General features: G+C 42.7%; 1 protein-coding gene across 1 annotated transcript; it reads left to right on the top strand.

Annotated features, from left to right (window-relative positions):
- Positions 1-2068: 2068 nt before the first annotated feature.
- Positions 2069-9126, top strand: TMEM254 (transmembrane protein 254). The gene is given in 5 exon segments (XM_025896039.2): positions 2069-2293; positions 2296-2349; positions 3839-3942; positions 5143-5202; positions 7596-9126. Coding segments are annotated over 5 exon segments (564 nt in total). The 3' UTR covers positions 7717-9126.
- Positions 9127-11649: the final 2523 nt, after the last annotated feature.

Below are 11649 nucleotides of genomic sequence, written 5' to 3'. Positions count from 1 at the left end.
TAGATGAGGTATTCGGTGCGCGGCAAGGTGGGTTCTCCTTGTGTGGGGCACTCCGAGGCACTTCTACCACAAAGCTCGGCCCATCTCAGGATCTCAGCACAACCTTTGGACATGGAATTACAGGCAGGCAGAAGTCTGTGTAGAATGTTCTAAAGAGGAACAAAAAAAAATAAATAAAAAAAATAGAATTTTAGAAATTTCTGCCAGATACTAAGATGTAAGTGGGGCCACACACTCTGATCTCCTGCATCAGCAAAGCAAACCAGGGAAATTTATTAAGCAGGTGGAATTCCACATAGCCAACCTCACTGAGTTTTGTGGATGGGCTCCCAGGAACAGTTTTACCACTGCAGGAATTTCTTACCAAACCCTACTATAATCTCCAAAAAACACTCCAGAAAAACAAACAAACAAACAAACAAACAAGAAAACCCCTGTACGGTGCTCTGGGAAGGAACAGCCCGGAATGAAATAGAGACAGGGAAACAGAACAGTCTCAGGACAGAACAAAACTAACCCTTCTATAGTGACCATTTTCTGAAACACAGGATTCATGCTGGGGATGTGTCAGGACATGCTGCATTAGCTGTTGCAGAAAACAGCTTTACAGGCACGTCATTAACACATAGTTAAAAGAGCAGGTGTTTAGCTTCAGGCGAGGAGAGGGAACAGCATAGTCAACATGTCTCTACACTGTCAAAGTCACTGACAAGCAAAAAGGTAGCAAACTTCAAAAGAAAGCATGAACCCTCATCCCATCCGCCAACAGTTCTACCCGTGGGAACCTTTCCCAAGGTCCTGGTGACTTCTCTGGACAAGTTCATCTCCGAGTCCAGTGTCCCAAAAGGGCATAGAGTAGAAAATGCTGGATTTAATACAATCTGAATTGGTAGTTTTCAAAAAGGTATTATGTACTGTTCCAAATAATGACTGAACTGCTCAGTGGTAGAAGGGCAACACCTCTTTATTTTAGCCCCGTAGCGAGCGCTGCTGCAGTTTGTGACCCTCGGGTGGGCTGCGGCGGGGACACCGTGCCCTCGTCGCAGGGACAGCCCCGGGACACTGTGCCCTCGCCCCAGGGACAATCCCTCGCCCTCCCGGGCCCGCGGTCTCCCGCGGGAGGCACCTCCCGATCCCGCCCGGTGCCGTTCGTTCCCGGTGCCACGAGAGGGCGGCCCGGTCCCTGCGGGGTGCCCCGCACCAGCGGGTGCATCTCGGGCCGCACCTGCTGAGACTGTCCCGTTTCCTGCATTTCCTGCTTTTTCCTCCACCTCTGAGCGGAGCGCTGCGGTGAAGTGGCAAAGCGTCAAGCTGGAAAGCTCTCTCCAGCTTCTGTGCTGTTCCATACCGCATTCAGCACAGAATCACTTGGGTTGGAAAAGACCTCTTGAGATCATCATGTCCAACCTATGACCGAACACCACTATGTCAACTAGGCCATGGCACTCAGTACTGTGTCTGGTCTTTCCTTCAACTTCCAGGGCTGGACTCCAGTATCTCCCTGGGCAGCCCATTCCAATGTCTAATCACCCTAAACCTCTCCTGGTGCAGCTTAAGACTGTGTCCTCTTGTCCTGTAACTTGTTGCCTGGGAGAAGAGGCTGACCGATCCCCACCTGGCAACAACCTCCTTTCAGGTAGTTGTAGGGAGAGTTAAGGTCACCTCTGAGTCTCCTCCAAGCTGAACAACCTCAGCTCCCTCAGGTTCTTTACATGACTTGTGTTCCAGACCCTCCACCAGCTTCATTTCCCCTCTCTGGACTCACTCCAGCACCTCAGTGTTTTTCTTGCAGTGAGGGGCCCAGAACTGGACATAGCAGTCAAGATGTGGACTCAACAGTGGGACAGAGGGACAATCACAGCCCTGGTACTGCTGGCCACACTATTCCTGATATAAGCCAGGATGCCTTCTTGGCCACCTGGGCACACTGCTGGATCATATGCCAGCCACTGTCAACCAGCACGCCCCAGGTCCTCTCCATGGGCCACTTTCGAGCCGTGAGCACTCGCCCCAGTCCTGTAGCGCTGGCAGAGGCTATTGTTACCCAAAGTGTGGCACTTGGCTAAACATGGCGGTGGCGAGCGACAGAACCCTACGGCCCCCGGCGCGGGGCAGGGACCCGTGTCCCTCCCCCCTCCCGAACGGGGGTGGAACGAGGCCGCCCCCCGGCCCGCGGTGGCCGGCCCGGCCCCGCCCGCCCCTCGGCGGCCTTAGCGCGGGGCCGCGCCGGGGCAGAGCAGCACTGGAGCGCATGGCGGCGGAGCGGGGACGCGATGGCAGCTGCCACTTCCGAGCGCTCCCTGCCTCATATGGATGGTCGCCTCATCTTCGGCTATGGTCGTCTCAGGCGTAAGGAGCGGACGGGGCGGGGAGGGGAGCGGGGCGGGCGGGCGGACGTCAGTTCGGAAGGCGCGCGGTGCGTGGGACAGGCTCCCTGCGCCGTGCCGGTGTCCGCGGGAAGGGCTCTTCCTGAAAAGAAGCCGGCAGAAAAAGGAAACTAAGCGTCCTACTTTGGCCAGGCCAGGCAGTGAGGAGGCTGGAGGGAGCCATGGAGGGAGCCCAGAGGGGGAAAGCAGTGGGATTGGGAGGCTCGGCTGCGGCGGTGGGGCCACATCCCGGGCGCGGTTGGCGGTGCCGGTGCCCTGGGAGAGGGGTCCGGCGTTCCCAAAACTGACCGCGCCGAGGATCGGCACAGCTCGGTCGGGACAGCCCTGGGGCACGTCAGTCCGTAAAGTGCATTTGCAGACTGTAGGAACTGACGGCGTGGTTGGAAAATTGGCGAGTCTCTGAAACCAGACATCAACTAAGATAAGTCGGATTGCTGGAGCAGGGATATTAACGACAGTTTTGATATATCTGACAAGTTTATCAAAGTCATCCTTTCACATGTTTTCCTTCTATTTGGGTTTTCTAAACCTAAGAACCACCGCTGAAAAAATGATGGTCAAGGCGGGCCAGGCAGCTCACCGAACAGCTTTTGGACTGTTTCAAAAAACAGAATGCGCTTTAAGCAAATTCCCTGTTTAAATGCATCATCTTGCCACGTCCTTGGCATAGCTACGTTTAAGTGTAGTTAGAAACTGGAGCATTGATACCAGAGTGTGAACCTTGGTCTAGCCTGGCGTTCACCTTACATCCCCAGTGGACTCTGCAGGGCACAGCTCCCTGACCGCCTGCTTCTCCTCCACGGCTTGGTAAAAGGCAGCTGGACACTGGCAAACACTGCACACAGCTCAGCGACAGGAAAGAAACCTGGAAGCAAACCATGGGTCTTGGGACAGCAGTCATCTTCTGCACCCTGTTCAAAACAGAAGAAAATCTGGCATTTTCTTTTTTAAGGGACAAAAGAAGAAAAACTGATCCCCTAGTTTTAGATAGTTATTCCTACTAAACAGTTTAGTCATTGTTTGAATTCTTCAGGTCAGTTTCCTCAAATTGTCGTCTTTAGGACAGAGACAATGTGTTTTTTGCAGCTGCCATGTCTAATGGGTAATGAGCTTACAACTGAAATGCCACTTAATGTCCAGACGCACTCTTGGTACCCAGACAGCAACCTTAAGCTTATCCCTTGGCATCTTGTATGTCAAGAGAAAGAAATTTCATAGTTTGAATCTTTTTAAGTAAGTGTGCTTTCAAAGGCCAGTTGCCTTGTTGAAGAATATGGATCTTGGACAAGGTTAATGGAATGAAAGAGTTTAAATACTATGAATAAATAAGCCCTAAACCACGTTTGATGGACATAGGGGGTGGGGAGAGCAAAAAGAAAGCTCATTAAAGGTTAAATTGATAGTAATTCTATTTTGAAGTAAGCTAACTAAATTTTTTTTTTTTTTTTTAGTGGGTAACACTTTGGCCTTCGACTATACCTTATAGTTATTTGGGAATATTTGGTACCTTCCTTAATTATTTAGTGGAACACCACCACAAGTGGGTATGCTACATGTAAGTTATATTTGACTGTATTATTTTGCCTGTCTCTGTCTCTTGTGCTTAGTCTGTGTTAACAAGCTTTCCTGTAACCCAATCGTTAATTAGATTTAAAGAGCTCTCCTTTCAAGCTCATTATAATTAAGGATGTGGGATAAAAAGTATGTAGAAGACTACATAGGCTAAGACCAGTATGAAAGTTTAAAAATTCAGCTTAGAATTTGGCATCGGTGATGTTATAGCAAGAAAGGGAAAAAATGTTAAGATACTACTTTTTACAACAGTTGTTTGTCCATTTGTAAAGTTATATTTGTACCACGTCCTAAAAGTGGTTCTTTTCTCAAGTTGTTACTTGAGTAGTCCAGTTCTTTCTTTAGGATTCTTCTTTTCCAGCTTGAATTAAAGAACATTTTCTACCCTCATACTCACTTATCCTGATCCTGTCCCCATGAGAAATAACCTGCTGGACAAACTGCATAGCGCTGAGTTTTGCTGGGTTACAAAACTTAGGTTTCGTTACCTTAATTAACATAAGAGCTGGAAAGTATTTCCTTGTGAGCAGGTCTGTCACTTGCTGACTTCCTGTAAAGACAAATCAGCAGGGCTTTCTCACTTCTTTTACCATGCATCATGTAGAAGATAAACCTTCATCTTTGCTTTAGCAGTGTATTGAATTGAGCTTAACTGAATATCCTGTGTAACTTTTTATTCTTAAAAGCTTCCATGTGAAAATTGGTAGACCGAGTTTGACTCATCGAGTCATTATATATTCTGAATCTATACACACAGTTGTTTTCATAGAACTAAATCTATAAAAACTGAAGTAGCTCCTTAGGACCACTAAAAATACTCATGTAAGTAAAAGGATAGATTTTGCATGCTTAGCTAAGATTAACTTGTACTGCTTTCACTAAGCATTTGTCTTTTTGGCTTAATCTAAGTGCTGAAAGTTTTGGAAGCCTGCAGTGGATACTTGAAATAGCAGGTTGAGGGATATTACATGAGCTGCAGTTCCTCTGATTTTCTGAGTGGACTTTAGTTTCTTTTAAGTGCACACATATTTTTTTCTAAGATAAAAAATACCCCTCCCTTTCTGCGTTAAAGTAAGATGTCACTTCTATGCTTCCAGGTTTATATTCTCTGCATAATGCATCTTGGATACAACCATCTTTTCCCTAATTTTCAACAAAATAAAACATGTTTTCTTTCCATTAGGTTCTGGGTATCCTGGTTGATTCACATAGTAGAAGCCCTCTACGGTATTAAGTTATGCCAGTAAGTTGTTCCCTCCTTTGATTCCAACACAGGTTCTCTGAAAAGGATCTTTGGTACAAGTGACAGAAGCTATAGACTGATTTTGGTGGTTCTCAGCAGCAGTATGAATTCAGAGCATACTGATAAAATTCTGGCTGCAGTGATAGTTTGCTGACCTCCACAACTGGTTACTGCAGATTCTTCTAGTGGTTACTTTTGTACAGGGAGGCAAAACCAAGGGGTGGCAACTTGCAGAACTGGCAGCAGCAAGGTTTGCCAGAGCTTGTCTGTCTGCCTCTGAGCTCCCTGTTCATGGGGTACCACTGCTCCTCAGGGAGCAGAGGGAACAATAGATAGTGTAGGAATAGTCTGATAACTTCAGGTGTTACAACTTTATCAGATCTTACCTCATCAGAATTTCAATACTGCTAATTACACACTTTAACAATTGCATCTATATTGTAAGAATACAATTGGACACTTCCATTTGGGACTATTTAAGATCTACTTGTATCTGCAGGTTTGTGGGATAAAGTACTTGGAACAATCAGACTATACAAGCAAGGCCAACTAATTCTTACAATAGGGTAACAATTTACCTGGAAAGGTGTGCTGTCCAAACACGTGGTCCCTCTGATCATTTGAATTTTGTTTGTAGTACTTCAGAAGAATGCAGATACTGGTTCTCATACTCTAGAGAGTAGGTGGCCAGTCTGTTTGCCATCATAAAAATGATGTTTTTCCACTTCATGTGGTTCAGTTCACAGCTGTCTGTCCCAGGCTTCTCCGGTAATGGCTCTTGGAAGCAAAGGGATTTTGTTTCACAGAACGCTGTTTAAGGTGGTTCTCAAGATAGTAGAATATGGATTAATGATTTTCACCTTCAGAATGAGAGTTAGTAATATTTTTTTTATGAGGCTCTGGTTTTAAGTTATGTAGCTTTGAAGTTAAAAGTCTAGTTCTGCAGATAGATGGGTATAAAGCCTTAAGGTGACTCTTTTAAGTATGAGGACACTTGACTACCAGTGAACATACCACATCAGGGTATTGTAATTAGTTTAACTAATGAAGTTTTACAGAGTAGTGTTAAAGCCCATAAGAAAGAAGGAGCACAGATGGCCTGCCCATCATTGTCTCTTCTGGCACCCTGCTGTACATGACCAGCAGTTGTACTTCTATGAGCATCAAACACCATTCATTTTTACTGATGTAAAAGTAATATCTACTTGGCAGCATCACAAAGGAGGCAGAAGGGAAAACTAGTGAGGAAGGAGATACAAATTTGTTAATCAACAGTAGTACTGTCATTGGCTGTTGGCCTGTATTGCTGCATGTGGTCTGTTCAAGTAAGCTCGCTTTGTAGAAACAGGTAAATTTCTTAAGCCTTAGTTCTCCAGTTTTTGCATTCATTTGGGAACACTGCAGCTGTGATTCTAAACAAAAAAGTTTTTCACATCTGGTAAGAATGAACATCTAGAAATGTTGTGCTAACACTTGCTAGACAATAATTTTGTGTGTGTGATGCTCTGGTACTATGGACAGCTGAACTGTTCTGGACAAGGTCAGTAGAGGGAGCCTCCCTGTAAACTGGTGAGCTGGAGCACAGCTATGCTTGATGTGTTTGTTTACTAGAAATGTGAAATCCTTTGGTTTTGTTGTTATATTTGTACAGGTTCCTTTCAGTAGTAGTATTTCCCAAGAACAATGAAGTGGAGAAAAAAGTGACATTTTCTGTAAAAGACAAAAAAATTCATACATGTTAACTTAAAACTAACTAACATAGGAAAACTTCTACTTCATAAATTAAGTCAGGTGTCTTCAGCCCTGTTACCTGTATTTTTCTAGCCACAAATTTAGATAAGAGTGCTTCTCCATCCTGCATTGCACAGTATTTGTCAGGTCTCTGCCCTGCTTGTATACAGTAGTATGTATTAACTGACTTATTTATTATGTAGTAATTGTTTTATTAATAAGCAAATATATATATTTAATTACTATGTATTAGTTAAATGACTACAGTCAACAAGAAATTATATTCAGACTTGTGTATTAAGATTAGTATTAAGCTACTCCAGTTTCTTATAGGATTTGTTATAGGATAAGTCATTTCAAATAGCATACACTGAGATTGCAATTTGTATATTGTTGAGGAAATTATAAGGATGAAATGTCTGAAGGAACTTTTTTCTGTAGGTAGCTTAAAATCCACTAAAATCACAGGAACTGGTATGTTTAGTTAGCACAGGAAATAAGTCTCAGTAGATTGGAATTAATGATGCTAAGTTGAAATGTTCTAATCAAGTCTGAATATCCAGGATGGGTAGAGATATCTGACCTCATTTTGTGAGTATCACAGTCTAGTCTGCAGGAACATAAGTTTTTTGACCCATATTATGCTTTTGTTAATGTTGCAGATCTAAAGGAATCACTGACCCATCAGTTCAGTTCCAATGGTTCGTTCAGACCCTTTTTTTTGGGTATGCTTCCTTTGGTCTTCTGGTGGCTTACAAACCTTCAGCCAAGAAGCAGTACTAGAAGACAGTGGAAGACGTCACTTCTCACATTCTTCATCCTCATTTTTCAGAAAAGATCCTCACTTACATGTCTAGGTGCTGTAATTATCTAATTTACATTCCTGCTGCATGATGCAGTGCCCTTCTACCCAAGCAACTCTCCTCATACTAAGCAAAACAATTAAAATTCACAGGCCCCTGTGGATAGATAAGTAGAAATTCAGCCCTTCAGTCTTGGCACTGCCAAAGTTTAATCCTATTTATTATGCAATAAGGCAAAAGTTGCTTCTCTGCAGTTTGTGACACAGGCTGTATACTCTGTCACTGACAGCTGGTAGTAGTGGTTGATAAATTACCTTTCCATGAGGAGGATTTTTCTTCTACAGCTAATTGAAGCTACAAGGCAACTTGCACCTGTTTTGCAATAGGATTTAAGTTTACTATATTTCCTCTACAGTACTGGCGTTGCTGTTGTGAAAGCCCAGTCTTTGTACTTTGTTTTGTCAACTTATTTTATTCCACAAAGGACAGACCACTATATTGCTGCAAGCACATCAAAAAGACCAAGTCTCAGCTCAGGCTGAGGTGCAGTGAGCTTGGATACATAAACCATTTTAACTTGGTTTAATACATGTGCCTTAAAATTCATGCAGCATGACCTCATCTTTTGAATGAAGATTTTAAACTATGAGCTATTACAATATAAAGTAGCTTGGAGGGCAGCTTTTTTGAGAAGAAATTTATTATCTAAGGAAAAAAATTATCATTCCAAAATCCAGCTGAAAAGTTTATATTTCTGAATGAAATTAAGTGTAGTGAATAAACATATACCACTGTTTCCTAGGTGCTGGTGTTATGAAATCTATTGTTGGGAGATCATCTTAAGCACCCTCAGAGTATTTCCTGTATGTGTAGTGAATCTTTTATCATACTATCTTTTACTTTTGGATATTTGAACAAGAATTTAGCCTGTCTAGGTTTAGCACTTTTAAAAGTAATAACTATTTAAAGTATTAACTGGTGTCGGAGAAGTTTTACCATGCCACTTGTTGTGCTGCTGTTCTGGAAAAAAGGATAAGAATAGGTTGTTCTTGCTCTAACCAAGAGCTCCACAAGGCAGTAACAAATAACCTTGTGCCTTGTGCAGTACCTACAGACTAACACTTCTGATGAAGAAGTCTTATTCAAGCACAGGTACATAAAGTTTTTGCTTTCAGTGCATACTGAAAGCATGAAGAGCTGAAGGGTTTGAAATGGTGGTTTGTTTCAGGGATTTTTTTCTTGTTTAATGGTAAACTGGTTAACATTTTGTAGAGAAGTAGAAACTTGTGTTTAGTGCCTAGAAATCCAACAGGAGTGTCAAAAGCCTGAGCTGCATTTTCCCGTGTAACTTGTTATCATAGTCTGTGACCCAATAAAGATTTAAAAAAAGTGAAGAAGTTGTTTTTCTTTTTAATTTATCCTAGCAATAAATGCCTATACTAAATACATAATTTCTATACCTGCAAATATCAGTATCCACACCTGGAACATACAGGATCAGCTGGCTCTATGCTTTACAGAGTAAGTCCCACCCCAGTCCAGCATTTCTAACAGGGCAAGGTGTTGATGGGGCTTATCCCTACCAAAAAAAAAGTTTCCATGGCACTAAAAGCAGTATTGGTATAATATTCTTTGTTTCAAGATGAATTCTAATTGACTCTTAATGAGCCTTAACTTAGGAATATGAAGGGATAAAAGAAGTAACTTTGGTTTAGCATTTTCATGATATTGTTCCTGTACAATGGTAAAGGTGTAACAATAATGCTGAGGGGAAGTTCAAGACTTAAGAAAAATGGCAAAATACTTCTTTCTTCTCAAGAGGTATTTTTGTCTGTTCTTGTTTCCCACTATTCACTTTCCATCAGTGAGGCTGTAAATAAGGTCAGAACTACTCCACTACCTTCCTCTCCCACCACCAGTCTGCACACCAAGCACTTGTCATGCTGACCTTCCCAGCACTTCCACCTGGGCTCTGGAATGGCTGCACGTAAATCACAGCTCTGAGAAGTTGTCTACGTGCTGTTAGACTCAACTTAATTAGAAGGGCTTCCTTTGAGAGTGGCAATGGCAAAAGCTTCTTCAGTGGAGCCCAAGGAAGCTATAGTAGAAAAATTTTATAACTGCCTTGGTTAAAAAGTATGTCCAAGTTAGAACAAGTTTTAACCAGATGCTGACTTCAGCAGCATTTTTTTGAAGCTTCTCTGGGATTTTTGTTTAGCATGACAGATTTCAGCAGCTTTCTGCATGGAGGTTTTTGGGCATTGCTTATCAAACGTTTTAGAAATAGAACTACTAGATATTTATCTACCTTCAGACACTTTCTCTTCCCAACCCTTGCTTGGCAGCAGTTCAGTTTTCACACTTGTGTAAAAAAATAAACCAAACAAAACCAAGCAGTGTTTACTCTCACTCTCTGTCCCAGAGCCCTAAGCAGACCAGAGGCCTGTTTTTCAGGTTCCAAGACGAGATTCCCCAGCTGAATGTCTGAGCAGCTGGGGATAAGCAATGCTGACTGGCCTTGAGGAAAAGGAAGAAACCCACAGAATGACAAGATTCAAAATAATATTGAGAAACCATTTCTGACAGGTGTTTGTAGTGTTTCTAGCATCACAGTAAGATAAACACACCATAACACCTCACAAAATTTTTTAGTTAAAAAGAATCAGCAGAAGCACGAATTGAGTCAGCACCTGCCACAGCTCAGAGAGACATAACGTGCCTGGCTACGATGGGCTCTTTGGAAAAACGGTGCTGGTTACACCAGGTGTAAGCTAAGCTCCAGGCTATCCTAATAGCAGCAACAAAGGATTACTCTTAATCACATGGAGCAACTCTTTCCACTGCAATCAAAATGCCCTTTCCACAACAGAGGGGCAGAGCAACAGAAGTGTGTTCCCAAAGGCTGGGCTGAGTGTCAGACCACCCACACCAACACCCAGCCCGCCCTGCTTGCCAAAAGAAAACACTTGCAAACGTAAGTACTTAACAAAATATTTCAAAATATTACTTCCCACTGAAAGGAAACTTACAGAAGGGCTTCAGAAGGTTTTTCAGAATGGGTATTTCTGCCAGCTAGGCTGTTGGCATCACTAAAGGGAAATAAATACTGTTTAGACATCCATTTCAAATTGGCAACAAGAAAAAAAACCAACAAAACAACTCTTGCTATGAAAGTCTGTGTGCAAGACCGGGTATGCATTATACTAATAATGTAAAGTAGATGCCAAAAAGATTTAAAACAATCATGCCTGTTTTTTCTAGACATATATAAGAAAAAAGGTCATTATTTATTTGACCTGCATTGGTGATCAAAAGAATTTTTTTCATACAAGTCATAAATAACCACATCACTTAAAACAGTACTTTTCTGCTGTGATTTCTTGGTAGCTTTGTTGAAGAAGAAAACACAAAGAAACTACCCAGGTCCTTTTTCACCCTTAAGTCATAATATATGGGAACATATGGAAATGAGTGTAATGTACTCCTTAAAGTAAGGCAGGTAATCCGGATCGGCATGTTTGGCAAATCACTGCTCAAATCAAGCTCTGTTGAGGAGAATCTGGATCAGGATAGGCAGCATCAGCTCAGAAACTTTGCTGAGTCTGAAGAGAGACAGTAGGAGGTTTCCCACCTGTTTTCAAGAACTATTTCCAAAGCCTTCAGGGCTGTAGCTCATTTTTGTGAGGGACTGATGGAATCTTTCTCAGAATCACAATATGTTATCTTGCTTTGCCTCTATTCCATGCTGACCTAGACTTTTCTAAACACAACAGGAGTCAAATGAGCCAGCCTTTGGAAATACCCAAGTGTTGGTTAGTTAAGGACATTTAATTTCCTCTGGGGCCAGGCACTGGTCTCCTGAAGAGCAACAGAGCCCAGTTAAAGCTGAGGGAAGGGCCTCCATGGTCACTGT

Source organism: Manacus vitellinus, unplaced genomic scaffold (genome assembly GCF_001715985.3).
Source record: "Manacus vitellinus isolate BGI_N305 unplaced genomic scaffold, ASM171598v3 scaffold_54_pilon, whole genome shotgun sequence".
Taxonomy (NCBI): Eukaryota; Metazoa; Chordata; class Aves; order Passeriformes; family Pipridae; genus Manacus; species Manacus vitellinus.
Note: the sequence above shows the minus strand (reverse complement) of the source record. Positions and strands in the feature narration are given on the sequence as shown.